General features: G+C 38.1%; 1 protein-coding gene across 2 annotated transcripts in view; it reads left to right on the top strand.

Annotated features, from left to right (window-relative positions):
* The window catches only part of UHRF2 (ubiquitin like with PHD and ring finger domains 2), a 72,566-nt gene extending 59,529 nt beyond the window's left edge, over nucleotides 1-13,037 (top strand). For both annotated transcript variants that reach the window (XM_061425324.1, XM_061425323.1), the window contains 6 exons: nucleotides 3,120-3,282; nucleotides 3,959-4,099; nucleotides 5,888-5,981; nucleotides 6,298-6,455; nucleotides 10,913-11,011; nucleotides 12,018-13,037. In XM_061425324.1, coding sequence (XP_061281308.1) covers nucleotides 3,120-3,282; nucleotides 3,959-4,099; nucleotides 5,888-5,981; nucleotides 6,298-6,455; nucleotides 10,913-11,011; nucleotides 12,018-12,164 — 802 coding nt within the window. In that variant the 3' untranslated portion in view covers nucleotides 12,165-13,037. The remainder of the gene's footprint in view (nucleotides 1-3,119; nucleotides 3,283-3,958; nucleotides 4,100-5,887; nucleotides 5,982-6,297; nucleotides 6,456-10,912; nucleotides 11,012-12,017) is intronic.
* Nucleotides 13,038-22,829: the final 9,792 nt, after the last annotated feature.

Genomic DNA, 22,829 nt, shown 5'->3' with positions numbered 1-22,829 from the left:
GTTGAAAACTTTGAAGAAAAGAAACCTATATAATTTAAGTGAAATTAAGGAGAAGATGGCTTGCCTACTACCACATAGGTCAAATTTTGTTCTACTAAACACAAATTTATCTTTTAAAGTGACAGACTTCTTATTAGAAGAGACTAATGTGAAATAGGGTTATGTTTGGGAGCCACATTTATGTGCATGAAACATCAGATAACTTAATCAGAACTACACAAGGTGCTTTTAGAATTTATGTCTTTTAAGTGTCTAAAAAAAAATCATTATGAAAGAGCCACCTTGTGCCAACTTTATCGTATAGAAGTATTTATGATATTCCAGCTTCATTGGAATATAAAGTTTAACTTCAAATGTTGTATTCTGTAAATGCATGCTAGCACCAGAAATAGATTAAGTGACCCAAACCGTCAGATAGCAATGACCACGTTGTAACTTGTCATAGTGATAATTTTGCAATGATAAAGTTGAAATTTTTTGTGTTTTATTATTAAGAATATTTTGTGAAATATTGAATAAAAGTGAGTTTTGCTTGCCTGAGTCTAAATCACTCAGTTTTAAGTAGTGTGCCCTTAATTTCTGATTACTATGTGAAGAATATACTTTGTGGTTTCAAGACTTTTATTGTATACCAAGTTATATAGAATCTGTTTTTATGTCTTCCTTCTATATTATTTCTGACAGTAGGATTATTATATTGAACCAGCAGAGGAGACAGGTCAGATTTGCTGGTGAAAACATTGTTGAGGTAGAAGTCTAGTCCCTATGCAGTCTTTTGCTAATGAGGAAGCAATTCTTTAGGAGGAATGATCTTAAAAAGAATTAGAAATATTTTGATGTGTATTGTCAATGTATCTTGAATTTGCAAAAAGGCTTTTTCATGTCAAATCTGAAAATTATATATTTTTTAAAATAATAAGATTATTTGACTTGAATGAAACTTCTTTGTAACTACCTGCACTTGTACATGAGAGTTTCTTTTCAAGCTTGGAAAAATCTAATAAGTATACCCTGTTTATCATATGTTACAATCTCAGAAAATAATTGACAGACAGTAAAAATGTCTACATTAATAAAGAAGGTAGTGAAAATGAAATAGTAACTCAGAGAACAATTCAGGATTAACTTATCACAGAGATGTTAACATTCTTTCACTTAACTTATACACTGAGCTGTGCGTACGCCTTGTGATTGTAAAGACCTCTTCAGCAAAGATACCTATGTGTCTTACTATAAACATGAAAACTGGAGTAAAAGACCCTTAGCTTTGAACCATAGTATATTCTTTCCTGGAGTATATATGGTCTAATTCCTTTTTGCTTCTCTACTGAGAGGTAGTTTGATACCTGCTCCTTGGTTTTAAGAAGTTTGTTCCTGTTTCTTCTCAGCTCTTCCACTTTATGAAACTGAAAAGGGCAGCAGGTAACCTGACCATCCTTTATCGGGACAATTAGAGGCAACCGATTGAGCTGTGGACAGAGTATTGGAAAAGCCTTTTGTTTTGCCTAGTTTCATCCTCTTGGACTCTTTACACAGACTTGAACAGACTGCACACTTACGTGAAACTGGAAGTGAGTTAATAATCCCAGTTAGTGGTGGCAGTCATTATGACGGAAGGTACCTGTGGCACCAAAGCATTCTACTCATTAACAGGAAGATAGTACATATCTCTATCTCAGTTCTTTTAGGGGATGAAGTATATGTATCTCAGTAGATATTCCATAAATAATACCAATGCTGGAATTGATGGCTACAGTTTCTTCTACCTGACAGGGTTTTAATGCATTTCCCATATGAGATTTTAACCAAAAAATGATAACTTGTTGAGTTTTAATGACACCTAAAAAATTTTTTTATAACAAAACACTTAAGTTCATTTACTTTAACTATGATAGAGATTATAATAAATGAGTCATTTAGTCCTAATTTTATTTTTTTGAGCCTGCATAAAAAGAACTATACCCTGGAAAAAAGTATTTTGTTCATATCTGATTCAGATTTCAGGGGAGGGTGTCTGTATATTTTTAACCTTAAATGTTCTCAGTGGATTCTTTGCACTTAAGTTAGGATACAGGTGTCTTACAGAAGGAATCCTCAACCTCACGGATCTCATGCCTGATGATCTGAAGGTGGAGTTGATGTGATAATAATAGAAATAAAGTGTGCAATAAATGGAATGTGCTTGAATCATCCTGAAACTATCCTCCCCACCCCCATTCCATGGGAAAATTGTGTCCCATGAAACGGGTCTCTAGTGCCAAATAGGTTGGCTACCACTATCTTAGAGGAAAAATACTAACTTTAAATAGTTCTAGTTTGTCTTGGAGGGCAGGACTATGTTTCCCCAAGAATAACATCTAATAACCTTACTGATTAGTTACTACGAGATGAGTACACATACTAAGGAAGGTTCAGCTAAATCAAGTGCTGCTTCCAGCTCAGGGTTCCTCCTTGTTCATGTGTCATCAGTAAAATGTAGTGATCTTGAGCAGCAAAAAATCTTTATTGTCATGATTTAGCACAGGTATTTGAATGCTTCAGTTTTATTTAAACTTATCTTTTTACTGGAAATCTTTAAAGGATATCTTCATATTAAACTTGTTCTTTATTATCTTGTAAACTTTAAGGAATCTCTGTCTGGAATATGGAAAGTAGACCAAGAAAGGTCATTTGTACCTTGCAGACAAATTTATTTTTCTGGATTTCTTTCTACATTATTCCAACAATTTAACCTTATTCCCTTATCAAAAATAATGGTTACAGCAGTCAACTTGCTTTAGTTTTCCAACTTTCTCCCTTCCCTCAACAACGTTATTTAAAGAAAATTCCATGTATTTCTAGTTGTTTTCTATTATACGTGGCACAGATGTTATTACTTTCAGAAGAACCCTACAGGCTATCTGAGAACCAATCCCCTGGCTTGGGGGTGACATCAGAAAACTGATTTGTCTTCTCTGCTGGTGGGGGAAAGCATAATCCTATTATCTGGAATAATATGGAAAGAATCATAGAATCTTAACCATCAGGTAAGGCATAATTCACCTTTTAAGTTAGCTAATGATGTGATTATATACTTGAAGAAAGATTACTTGGTATAAAGACTTTGTTTTATTTTTTAGGGCATTGGCCCTAAACTGTGATGCTCCATTGGATGATAAAATTGGAGCAGAGTCTCGGAATTGGAGAGCTGGTAAGCCAGTCAGAGTGATACGCAGTTTTAAAGGGAGGAAGATCAGCAAATATGCTCCTGAAGAAGGCAACAGATATGATGGCATTTATAAGGTGCTCTATCTGGCATGACATCTTGTTAGTCATTCTTCTGGGCTTTCAAGACAGGGTTGCCACAGGGAACTGCTCTACTGTGGGTGGGCTAAAGGAAACAATAGAGCTTCTTAGTTGGTCTTTCTACTTTTTCTAGAAATAAAACAGGCACAAAATGAGCTCTTAATTTTGATACTTGTCTTTTAAGACTTACCTAAAGTCCCTAAAGGCAAAGTTATATTTGGGGTTAAGTTTTTTATAAGTGATATTCTCTTATGATAAAACTGTTCAAATAACTTGGCCGTTGTAAATATTGAATTCTTGTATCTTCCAGAATGATTCTAACTAATAGATTTTTCAAAGTAGAGCACATTATAATTTTAAAATAGGATGCATTCTTTGTTTTAAAAACGAAGGCATCTACTGCCACCATTTTAATCTACTATGTAAAATTATATTAATGAACATAATCTTGCTACAACTTGAAATTTATAGCAGTCTGTCCTTATGGGAATTATCATAATTAAGAAATAAAGTCAAAACAATATTTTAGTGCATACTTCTACTTACTATTCCAGCAAAGCCAGTATCTTTCAAAGTTGCATTTAGTTCTGCCAAGTTTACTTAAAACACTAACGTGACATTATGATTAAGTCTAAACTGTACATCTCAAACTAGCTGAAATATTATGATTTAGGTGGTGAAATACTGGCCAGAGATTTCATCAAGCCATGGATTCTTGGTTTGGCGCTATCTTTTAAGGAGAGATGATGTTGAACCTGCTCCTTGGACCTCAGAAGGAATAGAACGGTCAAGGAGACTATGTCTTCGTTTACAGGTTAGATTACATTTGTCTAGGCTACATGTATGTTCATAAAAATGTATGCCTGTGTACTATCTGTGTGCCTTAACACTGGATATAACCCACAGCAGTTGATCAGTGGACTGTAAGGGGTGAGGAATGAGATCACACAAGTATAGGAAAGGAAAAGAAGTAAAAAAACAGCCTCCTAGGTATCAAACTGCCCTAAGACCAAGAATTGTGCTTGGGGAAAACTGGGCTTGACAATGAAAAGTAAAATACATTTGACCCTTGAACAGCACAGGCATGAGCTAAATGGGTCCACTTATACACGGATTTTTTTTTCAATAGCAAATATTGCAGTACATTTCTGCAGTTGGTTAAATCCCCAGATGCAGAAGGCCAACCATAAGTTACTCATTTTTGACTTCTGTACAATTGGCCCCACCCTAAATTCCTGCATTGTTCAAGGGTCAACTGTATTTCCAATTCACTCTGGACTTTAAGTATGAGGGAAAGGGATACCTGAAATTGAGGTATAGGAGGCCTTGAGAAGGGAAGTTTTATCCTAGAGGGCACAGGGGGTGTGTCTCTGGTAGGGGAAGGGGGGAGGTGGCTTATAAGAGTGGTCTGCTTTCTACCCTTCTCACTTTTCCTCACCCCTTTTCTCTCTCCCCCCTCCAAGCTGCTTCCTTGTCCTGTCACCACCTTTAGTGCTTTGCCTTTTTTTTTCTCTTTGCCCATGCTTAGCTGTTAACCCATGTAAGACTTTGTTAGTTTTGTGTGCATAATGGATGGTATGGCTACATTCCCCCTCCACTGCCTATACACCCTAGACTTTGTCCCTGACACTGACTTCAGAGCATGGTTTGAGTTTATCCTCCATCATTCCCCATCACTGTGCTTCTCGTAAAGACTACCAGCTTTGTCATTTCCCCTGGCTCTGCCCACACTGCATGTGTAGGGGCTGAACTATGGGCAAGTGTCTGACCACACAGGCAGGTGAGTGTGTCTCTTCTAGTGCAAGTCTGTTTTTTTGTTTTGTTTTGTTTAGTTTTTTCTTTTTAAACTCATGGAATTGTTTAAATGAGATCCGTCAGCTGCTAAAATAACTGCCAAAATCATTCCTTTTATAAATACTTTTAAAACCTATTGTTAAATCCATTTTCAAAACATTTTTTTTTTCAGGTCTACTGTTCAGCAGAGCAGTATTCTAGATAGGTTAAATGTGAAACAGTTGAACAGAAAGAAGCATGTAAGCCAATCAGCTATGATGAGTTAATATCATTGAGACTTGTAACATTTTGAGCTTTAAATATGAGTGTTATCACAAAGCATGTCCAAAAAAATGTATAGCCAATAAAACACAAGGGTAATTGGGTAGAATTTACTCCTTAAAGTCTTACCTTTTAGTTGATAAAGGATTCAGTAGTGGCTTTAGGTCTTCTAAAAGCTCTCCTTCCTTACCCTATCTGCCTGTTAATTTTCGGAGGCAGAGACTTACCTTTCTATCTAATTCTACTTTCTTCCTCAAACTTTTTAAGCCACCTAGTCACAACTTGTAGACTGTTCTTTTCTCTTTTCAGTCTGAAACTAAGATCATGATGTTATAAAATAGAATATCTTTACAGTCAAAACTATATTCTTACACTGAATTGGGGGATTTTTAATAATCTTTTGTCCTTTGAATTCTGTTTCTTTCAATGTCTGTGTCCTTTATATAAATCCTTTTAATTTAGGGAAAGTATAGATCCCTCCCCATTCCCCTTTAACCTCTCTTCTCTATGAAGGTTAAATCTACATTGCGCTTTTTCCCCTCATCAGTATCCAGTAGGTTACCCTTCTGATAAGGAAGGGAAGAAGACCAAAGGACAGTCAAAGAAGGCCAGAGGAACCTCAAAAAGGCCATCTGCAGATGGTAGGTAATGATCTAAGGATGTAAATACAAATAACTTAGTTTTTAATAAAGGGAAATACTAAGAGTAAGCTGAAAACTCATAAGAAATTAAAAGAAAAGGGGTTTTGTGTGTGTGTGTGTATGGTGGGGGTGGAGTGGGGTGGGATATTTGTGTATTTGAAAAATGTCAGAGCCTAAACAGCAAAGTATCCTAAACTATGGGAAAGTTAGATGCTGCTTTATGCTTGTTATCTTCATGTTAAGCATAACTGGTGCCGGTTAACTCATCTGCTTAGAACCACTTGTAGTCTGCTGATATATTTTTAAATAAATCTAGATGATTGTCCAAGTGCCTCCAAAGTCCTCAAACCATCAGATTCAGCAGAAGCAGTTGAGGCTTTCCAACTGACCCCTCAGCAGCAACATCTAATCAGAGAAGATCATCAAAACCAGAAGCTATGGGATGAAGTTCTTGCATCTCTTGTGGAAGGACCAGTATGTAAAGATTTTTTAAAAGAGTTTCTAATATTAATAAATGATGAAAAATAATTTCCCTATGAATTATCCTTTTCACAAGGCAGTTAAAACTTGATCCTTTTATCCAGGCTTCTCATTCAGTTGCTCCTTTGAGAAATGAGGCAGCACTCAAATGCTTTTAAGTTGATTTTAGGCCTCTTAGATGTTGGTTTTTTGACTACTTTGTGCTTAAACTGTATGAGGTACTGTTCATAGGGAGCATTTTCAGTTGTGAAACACATTCAATTTAATCTAAACCTCATCAGGAAAGTTTTGTTCCAAGTTACCTAATAGAATAAGTCTTAAGCAGTTCAGCACAATTTTCAGTGCTCGTATGTTTAGCCTAGGAGTAAAATAAAAACCAGCATTTAAGTATTTCCTGTGTTTTTTATTTTTTTGTTTTCTTTGATAATCATAACATTTTAAAGTGAAAAGGAATTTCAAGTTTAACTGATGTCTGGGTTTTGCGTTAAGCTGTGTTTGCAATGAATTTTTATTATCAAATCCCAAAAGGTAAAGGTTCCAAATGTAAATTGTCCATTCATTCTTGGCTCACTGTTTTTGTCTCTCAGTTTCCTTATAAATTTGATTCTTCAGTTTTCTTAGATATTAGACCTTTGTCAGGTATAGTGCATTACTCTTCTGTTTTCTTTCCTGTGTATGTGATGTGCAGCTGTTGGGGGTGAACTCTAGTAACCTCTCTTGAAATTCCATTTGATCACCTTTTAGTAGTTTTTTCCTTCCCATGTTTTCTTCATTTTCTGAGGGCATTGGCCAGAACTTCTGTGTGTTTGAAATGGGGTTAATGCATATCTTATATGCACCTTTTATGTGGATTTAGAGGAAACTCTCATAGTTTTTGTGTTGCTTTTAGTCATCATTATGGAAAAATCTTCCTGATACGCTTTTTAGACTAAGGAATGAATCAGTTCAGTTCAGTTGCTCAGTCATGTCTGACTTTTTGCGACCCCATGAACTGCAGCATGCCAGACCTCCTTGTCCATCACCAACCCCCAGAGCCTACCCAAACTCATGTCCATTGAGTCGGTGATGCCATCAACCATCTCATCCTTTGTTGTCCCCTTCTCCTCCTGCCCTCAGTCTTTCCCAGCATCAGGGTCTTTTCAAATGAGTCAGCTCTTTGCATCAGATGGCCAAAGTATTGGAGTTTCAGCTTCAACATCAGTCCTTCCAATGAACACCCAGGACTGATCTCCTTTAGGATGGACTGGTTGGATCTCCTTGCAGTCCAAGGGACTCTCAAGAGTCTTCTCCAACACCACAGATCAAAAGCATCAATTCTTCCGTGCTCAGCTTTCTTCACAGTCCAACTCTCACATCCATACATGACCACTGGAAAAACCATAGCCTTGACTAGACGGAACTTTGTTGATAAAGTAATGTCTCTGCTTGTGAATATGCTTCTAGGTTGATCATAACTTTCCTTCCAAGGAGTAAGCGTCTTTTAATTTCATGGCTGCAATCACCATCTGCAGTGATTTTGGAGCCCAGAAAAATAAAGTCTGACACTGTTTCCACTGTTTCCCCATCTATTTCCCATCAAGTGATGGGACTGGATGCCATGATCTTAGTTTTCTGAATGTTGAGCTTTAAGCCAACTTTTTCACTCTCCTCTTTCACTTTCATCAAGAGGCTCTTTAATTCTTCACTTTCTGCCATAAGGGTGGTGTCATCTGCATATCTGAGGTTGTTGATATTTTTCCCGGAAGTCTTAATTCCAGCTTGTGCTTCTTCCAGCCCAGCGTTTCTCATGATGTACTCTACATATGAGTTAAGTAAGCAGGGTGACAATATACAGCCTTGATGTACTCCTTTTCCTATTTGGAACCAGTCTGTTCCATGTCCAGTTCTAACTGTTGCTTCCTCACCTGCATATAGGTTTCTCAAGAGGCAGGTCAGGTGGTCTGGTATTCCCATCTCTTTCAGGATTTTCCACAGTTTATTGTGATCCACACAGTCAAAGGCTTTGGCATAGTCAATAAAGCAGAAATAGATGTTTTTCCGGAACTCTCTTGCTTTTTCAATGATCCAGCGGATGTTGGCAATTTGATCTCTGGTTCCTCTGCCTTTTCTAAAACCAGCTTGAATATCTGGAAGTTCACTGTTTGGAGTGATTTATGAAATAAATTTATGGAGAGATTTATGAAATACCCTTTGGACTGATATTGGAGAGTTTTTTTCTTTGTTTGTTTCGTCTATAAATATAATATTTTGGGTTGTCCTTGGGTAGAATGAGACTTACATGTTTGGAGAACAGAGAAAAGTGAGTTAACTCTGTGAGAAGTGTTAACTTGCTTTTTAGCCTAGAGTCTCAGGCATAGAGCGTCTTGACTCTGGTATGTAAGAGTCATTTTCACTTAGACCAAGTAAGAAACAACAAGCAGTTGTTGATTATGGTCTAATTTTCTGGTTGGAGAGGATACAGCTGGGTTAGTTGGTAACTCAGGTGAGTCCTAGCTATGAGTGGGCAGAAGACAGAGTAGCAGATACAGGTGAAGGATAATGACATCTGGTGCACATGAAAGTTCTCTTTTGCACATTTGTTGTCTGGGTGGAACTTATGTATTAGACTTCAATATGAGGCTTTTAATATATCCTGTTTATCAATTAAAAAAATCAAAGTCATCAAATCCTGCAAGACTTGATAGATATGTGCAAATCAAGTATACTTTTCAATCTCTTCTTTCAGTGTAACTTTTATATGAAAGTCAGCACTTGACAGTTCTCAAACAAACAATAAAACCCTGCCCTCTAGTGGCAGGATCTTACATACCTAGGTCAGGTGACTGTAACCTTGCTGCTAGTGGTTACCCTGCATAGGCTTCATGCCCATTTTCTTCAGATAAACCAAGAACAAAAAATTAGATTTTAGCCAGCTGTGACTTTTAAATAAGTACATATATTACATATGTATGTTTATATCCAAACACCTTCCCAAGGCCTTACCTGATCTGGCATCCCTACCAACCTCTGCATTCCCCTCTTGCCACTCTTCCCCCTCAAACTGCTTCAGCCACAGTGACATTTGTGCTATTTAAACACACTGAACCTGTTCCTATTCCTGGACCTTTATGCTGTCTCTCTGACTGGCATTCTCCTCTCTTTATCTTCATGTAGCTCATTCCTTCATATCCTGTAAGTCTCTACAAAGTACTACACTCCCCAAAGTACTAGGGAAGTACTACACTTCCTGGCTATATTTTCTAAAATAGACCCTCCTTACTGTTGCTTTAATTTGCTTTGTTTCCTCAGTTATGAATATCTGAAATTGAATTTTTAAAAATTTGCTCTCCTAAAGGAATATAAAGTTCTCTGAGAACAGAGACTTGGCCTTTTTGTTACTCTCTGTAGATGAGTACTTAGCACATTGTAGGAACTCAAAATGTTGATGCTACATATGTTTATATTGCACTGTGAAGGTACTGGGGAAATAAAGTCGTTTGACAGAGAGACGGACTTAGTATTAAAGTTTTCTCCACATCTCCCCGGAACCGGTATATTCTTCTAGTGTGTTGGATAATACTTTAAAAGTTAGTATCAAGATATAAATATGAAATGTAATCCTTCTTTGTTTGGGTTTTTTTTACCTGAAATTCTTGTAGATTCTACTTTTTCTATTAACAGAAAGAACAAATATAAAATACACTCCCCCACTACCCAAAAATAACTGAGTGGAGGTTTATCCTGGTGACTATTCAAAAAACTACTTTTCCTTCTAGGTTAAACAGCTTGGATAAAATAGAACACAATAATGGCTTTTGAAGATTAAAGAGTACTCATTTGATCATGTTTGCTTTAGAAAGCTTGACCTTCTATAATTTAATCCCAGTTTGAGTAAATGTTAGCAATAGGAAAATAGGGGATTTTTGGACTGGGGCAAAATATCACAGAAAATTATCCTAGGAATATAAATACATTGATTCTTTGGGGTTTTTTATACTAGAGTATTATTGCCAAGTGGTTTCATCTTTTTCAGCATAAAAAATAAGTATTGAAGTTTTATAAGAGAAAAGGGTGAATAGATATATTAGAATATATATAGATATATTTAGAATAACATGGAGCTTTTTGAAAATCTTTATGTAATGACCTTGAGACAAGTTGTTCATGATTTTTTTCAAGTGAAAAATAGTAATCTCTGAAATATGTTTTCTTTTTAAAGTCATATCTTGACTTTGCAAACTTTGTGACTGAATCCTAAGATTTAAAAACTAATATGTTTATCTTATGGATGAGATTTCTGCAGTTTCCTATTACACATTTGCTTGTAGTTACAACCACTACTTGATTTTTTTTTCTTGATAGAAAGCGTATATACTAAACGCGATTGACACTTTTCCCCCCAATTATTTAGAATTCTGTTAATATATTATGAAATGCTAACCTTTTTTTCTTTTGCTTGGGTACCATTTTAGAATTTTCTGAAAAAATTGGAACAATCTTTTATGTGTGTATGCTGCCAGGAGCTAGTTTACCAGCCTGTGACAACAGATTGCCTGCACAATGTCTGTAAAGTAAGTAGAATTCCTTTCTCATTTTCCCTTATTAGGCAAGGAGGCACACTAACCTCCAAACCTGTTTTTAGCTCATGAAAAAGCAGTTTTTTTTCATGAAGCAGAATAGATAAGGAACCTTGCTGGATAGGAAGCATTTAATTTCATCTTGGTGGTGAATGCATATTTTAATTCTACAACAGTTCAAATCTATATAGTCTCCACATTCTACCATGTTTGAAATTATTGAAGATGAATTGAAATGGAAAAGAAAGTTAGGTGTTGCTGGTGTTTTCTATTAAAACTTATGTATGTCTCATATGTTATAGTGCAAACTGAAATAAGTCTGTGTACTTAACAGAATCTAGAACAAATTCTGTCTGGCAGCATACCCAGAGGAGTTGTGTATTGTCTTATCAGTGTGGTATAAAAGGAATTTGAATTTCAGTCAAACCAAGGTTGGAATCTTGTTCTACTGCTTGGTGGTTATATGTCCTGACCTAACTTCTGAGGTTTAGTTTCTTTTGTAAAATGGAAACAGACTTTCCACATAAGTGTTTTTATCTGACCTTGAGTCAGTTAAATAGTATCTTTTTGGAAAACACATTATATAAAATAGATAATGTAGTTTTAAGGAGGGAATTCCTGAGTTTTTTTTTTTTTTTTTTTTTCTTTAGTGCCCCATCAGGAAAGATAAGGATTAAAATCCAATCTGGGTGAGGCTAGTAGGAACCATGCAGAATTCTAACACTCAATTCACTGAATGAGGAAATTTATATAAAAATTGTCATTTGCCTGAAGTCTCACAGTGTGTGTTAGAGGTGAAACTGAAGCCTTGTTTGTAAGTTCATTTTCTACTGCAGGTTCAGGCTTTGACAGTTGTTCATCTTTTATGTTTCTCTTGTTGCCAAACAGTAAGTTTCTAGTTCAATTCAAAAGCCTAAATTGTTGAGTATTTTCTATGTGCTTTACCCTCAGATGAAATCAGGTGTGTTTACTTTTCATTTTGCTTTTGGTTTTGCCTTAGGATTGTTTGCAGCGCTCCTTTAAGGCTCAAGTGTTCTCCTGTCCTGCTTGCCGGCATGATCTTGGCCAGAATTACATCATGATTCCCAATGCGGTTCTGCAGACTCTACTTGATCTTTTCTTCCCTGGCTACAGCAAAGGACGATGATCTGTCTACTACTGTGTTGCTCCCCATGGCTTTTTGGACAATAAGGAATCTAAAATGGTTGGGGGTGGTTGGGAGGGTGGAAGCAATGGTGGACCATATCTCACGTTCTGAAGCAGCTAATCCTCTTTCCTACATAGCCATCATCTTGTGTGTGTAGTGAGAGGCCCATTTCTCAACTGTCTTTTAAATATCAAAAGGTAGTTCTTGTCAGTTAACAACTAGTTTTAAGGAGTAAGAAGTCAAAGCCTCAGCTCTAGTTGATATCCAAGTTATGATTTATTTTGCAACTACCTCAGGACAGAAAAGATTTATGGGGATTTTTTAAATCATTGAGAAATTAGTTAAATGAAATTTTAGCTACACACTGCCTCCCAAATATTAGTTGTGCCTGGTTCATGTAATTTGATTTTAGAAAAGGAAGTGACACTTGAGATTGTTGGAATGAACGCAGCTTCTGTAGTGTGCATAATACATTTTTAATGTCTTCTTCCATTTCAGTGTGTGTTTTGCAAGAACAGGTTCATTTTTTAGCCCATTTTGTGAGCTCCATTGTGCTTTTTTCTGGTGTTTTATGCAAGTTGACTACTAATGAGAACAATATGAATGCATCGTTGCTGCATTAGTGTAATGTGGTGTGGTTTTGCACTTAAAAGAGGTATTCAGATGATCTAGTTGTAAATTTCATGAAAAGCCTCTTCTGTACTAGTCAAACTGCTTTTAGTGAGTCTCACCAGTGGTTTTACATCTGCAGAGCATTGAGGACTGGGCTGACTTTTTGAGAGGATTGAAATTGCTTCATATTGTGATCCTAAATTTTATATTCACTATATTCCCTAAAGTATACCTTAATAAATATTTTATGATCAGAAAAAAGCTCATCTTGCTTCACTTTTTTACATTTGTATGGCTTATATTTGTAGGTATATTTAAGAATCAGTCACTTCCAGAGTATTTCAGTGTGTGTTTTTACTGAAACAGACATTATGCACAATTTTTTACTCTTAATTTTTGGTATGAAATCTTAAGTACTAAAGGATAGATTTCACCCTGAATTTGATTTTTTTTTTTTTAACTAAATGGGGGAAATTTTCAAATTAAGAACCTAGTGACTATTTTATCTATAACAACTCAGTTTTATGTTCAATTTTAGCATAATCAGTGATACTTGTTTCACAGACATGAGAATATTCTAAAACAGTTCTAGTTTCTGAAACTAAATTTTCACAAAAGTTTTAATATTATTGAGTCAGTTTTCCTGCCCTTGAATACAGAGTCAGAAATATATAGTCAGAAATATAGTCTAAAACAGTTCTAGTTTCTGAAACTAAATTTTCACAAAAGTTTTAATATTATTGAGTCATTTTTCCTGCCCTTGAATACAGAGTCAGAAATATAGCTATATTTATTGAATATTTGCTTTGCATTTGTTCATTTTCATGTGTACTCACTTAACCCTACTGACAGTCCTAATAGGCAGAACTTCTTATCCCCTTCTTATGGATGAATATCAAAGGCACAGAAAGGTTAAGAAACTGGCCAAAGTTCACTGGACAGGGGAGTGACAGAGCTGTGCTATACACAGGCCGTCTGAGTCTACACCTGGCAATCTACTTTGGGCTACATAGGCTTACACTTGAATATAAGCCAGACTGGTTTTAGAACTTTTCCTGCATTCAGTTAAGCTCAAACACAGTGATTGGAGCTACTGTCAGCGAGGGCTAGTTTTAAACATTGGAATTGTTTTTATTTTGAATAAATTAGGTTGAAAATGAATCATTAAATTGCATCATCTGGTGTTGGCCATATTGATGCATGAAGAGTGGGGAATACCTTCCAGTTTCAACTACTTGAACTGGTTCTACTACTTTTATTAGGAAAACAAAAGATTCCCACATTTATGGTATCTATTTATTTAACTTTGCTATAAAATGATAGACTGAATAAAAAAACTGATTACAGTTTAACATGTTCAGAAGTGTCAAGAATGTCTCAAAGCTAAACAATTTTATGTTGCTCAAGCTTTTTTTGAAGACTTCAAGGTTTTTTAACATAAAGCATAGGAAGTTTAAAAAATTTAATGGTAATTATATCCTCAAATCTAGTAAATATTTGTTCAAATTTCTCTTGTCTCAAACATCATAAATGGATATTTAAGTTTGTTTGAATCAGGACCCAAATAGACTTTAAATTGTTATTACTTGCTATCTTCGTATCTTTAATTTGTGTATATCTCCTGAATCTTTTTTTTTTCTTTGCCTTTTATAATTTGCATTTTGAAATGTCAAAAGCCTTTCAAACAGAATAGATTTTGCCAGTTGTAACCATGTGGTACAGTTTAACCTATTTTCTTCTAAATTGGTAGTTAGAATTCAAGAGTGACCAGATTTAGACTTAAAAGTGTGGCTGGGTAGGCAGCAAGACTTCTTCATAAGTGTTGTAGTTGTCCATCAGGAAGGTGGGACATAATATTTGATTGTCTCTTGGGCATAAGTTTGAAAGATGAGATTTTTACTGGATTCTGTTACATTTAGTAAGTTATCAGATCAGATCAGTCTCTAAGTTGTGTCCAACTCTTTGTGACCCCATGAATCGCAGCATGCCAGGCCTCCCTGTCCATCACCAACTCCCAGAGTTCACTCAGACTCACGTCCATCGAGTCAGTGATGCCATCCAGCCATTCATCCTCTGTCGTCCCCTTCTCCTCCTGCCCCCAATCCCTCCCAGCATCAGAGTCTTTTCAATGAGTCAACTCTTCGCATGAGGTGGCCAAAGTACTGGAGTTTCAGCTTCAGCATCAATGAATGATGATGAATCAGCTTCATTCTTCCAATGAATATTCAGGGCTGATTTCCTTTAGGATGTACTGTTTGGATCTCCTTGATGTCCAAGGGACTCTCAAGAGTCTTCTCCAATACCATAGTTCAAAAGCATCAATTCTTCGGTGCTCGGCTTTCTTTATAGTCCAACTCTCACATCCATACATGACTACTGGAAAAAACCATAGCATTGACTAGACATACCTTTGTTGATAAAGTAATGTCTCTGCTTTTGAATATGCTTCTAGGTTGGTCATAACTTTCCTTCCAAGGAGTAAGCATCTTTTAGTTTCATTGCTGCAATCACCATCTGCAGTGATTTTGGAGCCCAAAACATAAAGTCTGTTGCTGTTTCCATTGTTTCCCTGTCTATTTGCCATCAAGTGATGGGACCAGAGGCCATGATCTTAGTTTTCTGAATGTTGAGTTTTAAGCCAACTTTTTTCACTCTCCTCTTTGACTTTCATCAGGAGGCTCATTAGTCCTTCGCTTTCTGCCGTAAGAATGGTGTCATCTGTATATCTGAGGTTGTTGATATTTCTCCTGGCAATCTTGACTCCAGCTTGTGCTTCCTCTAGCCAAGCGTTTCTCATGATGTACTCTACATATAAGTTAAAATAAGCAGGTTGATAATATATAGCCTTGGCGTACTTCTTTCAGGATATGGAACCAGTCTGTTGTTCCATGTCCAGTTCTAACTGCTGCTTCCTGACCTGCATACACATGAGGCTAATGGAAGCTTCCTGATGGGAGAGACTGACTGAGGGGGAAACTGGGTCTTGTTCTGATGGGTGAGGCCATGCTCAGTTAATCTTTAATCCAATCTGTTGATGGTCTGGGCTGTTTTCACTCCCTGTTACTTGACCTGAGGCCACAGTATGGTGGAGGTAATGAAGATTACCTCCTTCAAACGGTCCCATGCTCTCACTGCTGCATGCAGTGCCCCCAAACCTGCAGGCCACCACTGACCCACACCTCAGCCAGAGACTTCTGGACACTCATGGGCTAGTCTCCTGTGGGGTCACTGCTCCTTTCTCCTGGGTCCTGGTGCACACAAGGTTTTGTTTGTGCCCTCCAAGAGTCTCTTTCCCAGTCTTGTTTAAGTTCTGGCTGCTCTATGGTGGGGTTAATGACGACCTCCTTCAAGAGGGCTTATGCCATACCCACCAAGAAGCCTTTCAAAAACAGGTTTAACAATAAAGAACTCTTGAGAGGAAGCTCACATTTGTTAAGCATTTATGTGTCAGACATTATGACTGATACTGAAACTTTGCAGCAACCCAACAAAGAAGACATTTCTCTTTTATTACAAAGAAACTGGCTCAGGAAATGGAAGGAAAGTAACATCTGTGCTATGTTCTATGCCTATTGGGGTTTGTTTTTGAAGATTTTTTGATGTGGAGCATTTTTAAGGTCTTTTTTGAATTTGTTAACAATACTGTTTCTGTTTGTTTTTTTTTTTTTAATGTTTTGGTTTTTTGGCCCTGAGGTATATGGTATCTTAGTTCCCCAACCAGGGATCGCACTTGCACCCCCTGCATTGGAAGGCAAACTCTTAACCACTGGACTGCCATGGAAGTTCCTGTTTGTTTTTAAAGTATGAAAAAGTATAAAAGTAGTATATACACAAGCTAACTAGTATTGATCATTTTAGGATCATTCTTAAGATTTTAAATAAAATACTATAAACAAAGACATACTTTAATCAATCACCTTGCCCATTCCCCTCCCTAAGAAATTATGAGTTCAGTGTTGCCTTTTCTGTTTATTTTTATACTTAGGTATTCATAAACAAAATATAGTCATTCAGATGTTGAAATCTGACACTTATTTCATTGGACTTTATGCTTTGGGATAGTCTTCTCTTAATAGATAAACTTAGTATCTCTATGTTTATTATCCTGGCATGTATATTCCTGTCATTGCAGTTGTTGTTATGGAGGATACAGGAACGAATCTTCTCTTTCCTCCTTGTTCTTACATTTAAAGCAGATTTTATCTTCCCCCGACCCCCCAACACACACACCCATGACCAAAAGGTAACGTTTCTATCATTCTGTGATCATCCTTAATCTTTCAATATACCTACACATGAGAGCATATTGATACTGATATTTATAAAATGGTCAATTAGCTCAGTTTTTTCCTGAATAAAACAAGTATATTTTTATTTCCCTTCAAATTATCTTTTCTGACCTATTTTCCATGTTAATGTTTAATATTTGTTATAACTTATTTTTAAAACTCGTTATTTTAAACATGACTTACTGATTTACTTGATAAGTTTTGTCTATTTACTCACTGTTTCTTGTTGAATACTTCAAGATGTTTTTGTACCAGACTTTTCAGTGAGTCTATGAACAGTAAGTTTTCTCTTTGTGGGCTGAAAGTGTCTTTTTTCCACACTGATTTTAGAAAGCTAAATTGTCTGGGTTTAGAATTGTAGGTTCCCAGTTATCTTTCTGTCGCATCCTGTAGGTATTCCATTGTGTTCTGACATCTTTTATTGCTGAAAAAAGTTGGATGTCATTTTGATTATTTCTTTCAAGGATGTACATTTTTCTGTCTAATAACTTCTGAGTTTCACTAAAATCTATCTAGGTGTGGATTAATTTCTATTTGCTTTACTTGGGATTCACTGTATTCCTTTAAATTGAAAATGCATTTCTGGAATTTTTAATTTTTCCTTTAAAAATAATTGCTCCTCCCATTTTTTTATCTCCTTCTCAGCCTCCTAGAAGTTTGCAGCAGTCTACCCTGCATACCTTAATATCTCTTACATCTATCTCTTTACCCACTCTGTGCTACAGTCTGGTAATTTCCTTAGATCTTCCAATTCACTGAATTTTCTGAGTCTAGTCCACTGTTTAACTGAACCAGTTGTTAATTTTGTTGAATGGGACTCTTTCACAATGCAGCTAGTATGAATTTGACTTCTGTGTTCACATGCAGCAAAGATTCTTGTTGGTGACTTTGTTTCCACCCATGGCCTGGGAGGGAAAGCTTGCTTTCCTGCTGTGACCCTGAACTAGAGATACCAAGTTTTCAGTCCTCCTACTGGGACAGAACTTTCCCCATTCTAAGCATACCCCATCTCTACTTCTTACTATCCATTATACCTGCAGCCTCAATTCCTAACATCTCTCTGCCCTGGCATCTTTGGAACGCCAGTTCCTAAGACACATCCAGTCCAGCCACCTCCATTGGCCTTGCAGTGTCAGGTCCTTTGGGATCCCTCTTCATTTCTGCCACCTGGAGTTTTCCTCTTCTTCCTTGAACCTTTTTTTTTTTTTTTTAAACAGGGGGAAGAGAAGGTTTTCACTGGCATATCCATGTCTTTGGAGCAGGGATAGCAGCTATTCCCATGTGTGTTCATTCTGTGTCCAAAAAGAATTGAGCACCATTGGTAGTGTTCATTCCAACTCCTATTCATACACACCCTGTGAGGCGAGTAGCATCATCTCCACTTTACTGGAGATGAGAGTTATTCATCCTTAGTCACTAAAGGTAGTCAGGAGCAGACTTAGAATTGAAACTCATTGCTGTGTTACTTAACCACTACTTTATCTGCTTCACTGTATCGACTATTAACTCCAGTATTTTTATATTATATCCTTTTGCTCTTCGAAAACCAGGTTTGGACACTAAAGAGAACCTGTGTGTAACCTGACTGAATTTCATCTGAAAATGTCTAAATGGTTGTTGCATGGCACTTGTTTCTTTTTAGAGACTCTTCTCATTTTCATATAAAAACCTTGGACTTCATTCCTAAATGCAACTAGTTTCTGGGAAATAATGAAGTTGTGTAAGGATGGTACTGAGGCTGTAAGTTGTGTAAGGATGGTCTTTCAGCCTCTTGTCTCCAAACTGCCTATTGCTCCTCAGGAGAATTAGACCCCAGTCTGACAGCACTTCTGTGAATGGCAGGCACTGTCCCAGGCTAAAGGCAGTCTTTCTGACAAAATACAGAAATAGTGCTGACTCTCCCCCGCTCCCCCGCCCCACAACATGGCTAGCACCACACACTATACTCACTCCTTTGCTATTTGCGAGTTTATTTAACAGCCTACCCAACTGTCTCCTTCCATGGAAAGTATTTTCTTCATTGTCTTTTGGAATGCATTTGAAGCCACTTCTCTTAACCAATAAAAACATCTAGTTCTTCTATTTTAGGGAACTTTAATATTCTTATGTAGTTCACGTTAGATAAAATGTCTTGAATGCAAGCAAGTTATCTTTTTCCACTCTTTATGCCAGACTTTTAAGAAAGAATCTGTTTGTATCTAATTCTGCTTTGGCTGCTTCCTACTGCAGTGAGTAGCAATTTTGGATCAAGTTCCCAGTGGCAGCACTGTTGGGGGAAATTCTGCATTTTTGGGGAATGACTGACATCACTCCTGGTGCTGTTGGATTCCACCCTGTTTTCTGGGAATTTATGACTGTGGCTCTGACTTAAAACACTTAAATCTTCTGAATCTCACCAAGGTTTTCGTTTTGTTTTTTCAAATGCTCCTCAGACGTGGTTTTGTAGGAAATTGCAGTTGTCATACTCCCAACTATATAAAAGCTTTTTTACTGGTGAGGTTCAAGTACAATGCAATAAGTGGATCAAAAGCACACTAAAACTCTCTTGCATTGGTTCTGAAAATCCTAGACCTCTATAAGAGATCCAGACCCACAGAGAGCCATGGAGGTCCATTAAAAAAAAATAATTTGTAGTTGATTTTTCAGCCTTCCATTATTCATTGATTCCCTTGAATTCAGAAGAAGTTGCAGGCACTCTCCAACCTGCATTTTAGAACTTAATTTGTAAAAGAATGATGGCCATAACCTGTAGCTTAATGTAAGTAGAAAATGAAATCTCTTGATGAATTTTATAAATATTTCCTGTAGGAACAATGATACAGAGGAAAGAGGTAGATTTCCAGGCTAGCCTTCAAAGGCCTCTTAAACCATAGTTAAGCAGCACTGCTTTTACAGAAAAGGTATCTTAGTAACTCTTCCTGGTTCCAGGCACCAGAGACTGCCCCCTCCCCCAGATTGACCATGTGTTCCAAAACTTTGAGACAGGTCATCTGAGAACAGGGATTGTATCTTCTTTAATATCAGGGACTTAGTCCCCATTCCCAGGGAGTTATACATGAGAGGTGGGGAAGAGACCTGGAAAAACCTCCAGAAGAACAATGTGTACAAAGGCTCTGAAGTTAGTTGGCCAGGTAAAGCCACAGCCAGGAGGCCCTTCTGAATGGGGAGGACTAGGAGATCAAGTAGTGAATGAAGCAAGTGGTAAGAATTACACCTGAACAGAACGAAGAGGCAGCAGTAGGAGAGCATCACTCACCCACACAGGTGCAACAGGGGCCCTGTCTACTGCGGCCACAACCAGCCCCTTGGGAAGCCCCTGGGAAGTTTCCACTAGCCCTGGCCTCAGGGCTTTGCCACTCTCTGGACTCTCAGTTTTCAATTTCACAGATATTCTAACCCTAAGATAGTCACTCCTCTGTTGCTCACTTCCTTACCTCTGTCCTCAGGTTTGGCTCTTACTTGCTTTCCTCAGTTCAGAAATCTTGCTGCCTAGTTGGCTTCTAAGAAAGACTTCTTGCCCTTCCTCTTCTCTCAGGGCCCTCCCTCCCACACACATTTCCCTCCTGATCATGGGGTCCTCCCTCTACCCTTTTTATCGAAGGGCCTCCCCACTCTACTGCATCTGGGCCCTCCTCCCAGCTCTTTCTCACCCAGGGAACGCAGACCCTCGGTCTTTTCTGCCACCTCCATGTGCTGCCTGCCCTTCATTACTGTGCCTCTCCTCGTCTGCTTCCTGCCAGCCTGCCTCCCTCCCAAGTTTGGGCCTCCTCCTGCCTTCACCCCTCCCTTTTGTGAGACTGCTCTCAAGTCAGCTTTTTCACTGTCCCCCTGCCCATTCTCTCGATTTCTTCTCCTCTCCCTAATTTGAGGGAGTTCTTCCCGCCTGCCTCCTTGGGCCTTGTGCTCATGCTCTCGACTCCCTTCTCACCCTGGAGCACTTTTACCCACCTCCCCCACCCCGTCATCTGACCTTTCTTTCCTGTCAGTCAGTCACCTATCTTGTCACTGAGCTAATGATGATCTTTCCTCTTCCGCATCTAAATCCTTCCTGTCCCCACCATAGGCCCTTACCACCTCCTCCCCCATTTCCTTCTATTTCTAACCTGCATCTTTCCCCCATTTTCATTTCTCTCTCCTCACTTCCCCAGTTACAAATCCTTCCCTCCCTTCCTGACCTAAGGACCAAGCCCAACCCCTCACCCCCATACATTTTCTCCTTTTCCCTCCATCCTGAGCCAGGGCCCCATTTTTTCCTTTCTGGACCCCATTTTCGTCCCCTGTGATCTTGACTGTAGGCTCAAATCCCTCCTCCCCGTTCTTGATTTCAGAAATACTCCAACACCTTTCTTCAACCCCAGCCTTTATTCCTCATCTTCTTTCTTCCTACCCTATTTCCCAGGGATTCTTTAAACCCTTTACATATGAGACTGAAAATAGCCAAATGCTTAAAGATGGAAAATACATATACTAACATCTTCAAACATGCTTCTCCCTCTTCCTGATCCCTCTTCCCCACATCTAGTCATGGCTGGTTTCATTTTGTTCAGATTTTAGGCTGAATGTCACCTTGTAAGAGAATCCTTCCTTCCCTGCCATCCAATATAAAGGAGTCCCAAACCCCTAGCCACGCACCATACTGGTTTTTGTTTTCTAAAGAATATTTAATCCTGTGAAATCTTTGTGTTTGTCCATCTAGAATTGATGCCCCATGAAAGAGGCCTTAACTATCTTGTTCATCTTGTATCCATAGGTCACTGAAATGCTGTGTGTGTGTCCGTGCTTGATCCTGTCCAATTCTCTGTGACCCTATGGACTGTAGAGGCTGGAAGGGGACTGTAGCCCACCAGGTTCCTCTGTCTGGATTTCCCAGACAAGAATACTGGAATGGGTTGCCAGGGGATCTTCCAGATCCAGGGATCGAACCTGTATCTCCTGCATTGCAGATAGATTCTTGATTGCTGAGCCACCAGGGAAGCCATTTAGAATGGTACCTGGTACATAATGAGTCAGTCTGCTGAATAAGTTAGTGATTTCTGAGTGCCAGACACTATGTCAAGTGCTCACTTTGTCTTGTTTAATCTTTCCAACAAGGCTGAGGTAAGTATTTTTATTATTGCTATTTTATACCTTAAATAACTGAAATGAAGAAAAGATAAGTGAATTTGTCTGTTTTCTCAAAACAGTTGGCTTATCTGAGAATTGAATTCAATCTGTATGAAGTCACAACTCATGTTCCTTCTACTTTTCTGATGGTCCAGAGGAAAGGGGCTGTTAGGAAAGGAAAGGAAGGTGGATCTGAATGCAAGGTAGGTCAAATTGGAGTTGGGCTCCTGAGCTGGGTCAAGGAGTATAGGGTGTAGAGTATAGGACACCAGACCCTAAGTTTAGAATGAGGATATGAGAGCTAACATTGAAGAGCACTTTCTTTGTGCCAGACACTTCCAAACAGTATATTCTCTCCCACCTATGAGTGGTAGGTAATAGCATTTCACAGATTAGGAGTCTGAAGTTCGGAGAGATGCAGAGGAGCCGGGATATGAATGACCCCAGGCAGTCTGACTACAGGGCAGGTACTCTGGTTGCTGTCCTGTGCTGTTTACGAAAGGCGTGTGCTCCGTGTTGGACACCAACTCCTGCTTCCTGGATTCTTGTCTCTGGACATTCTGCAGAATGACCTAACTGACGTCACACTCCTGCCTCCAGCCTACCTCTTACTGCTCTCCGTAGAAGAGGTGATGGATGATGACACTCCACTAGCACTGGG

The sequence above is a fragment of the Bos javanicus genome, chromosome 8 (genome assembly GCF_032452875.1).
Source record: "Bos javanicus breed banteng chromosome 8, ARS-OSU_banteng_1.0, whole genome shotgun sequence".
In the NCBI taxonomy this organism is placed as follows: domain Eukaryota; kingdom Metazoa; phylum Chordata; class Mammalia; order Artiodactyla; family Bovidae; genus Bos; species Bos javanicus.
This window is presented reverse-complemented; position numbering and strand designations above follow the sequence as displayed.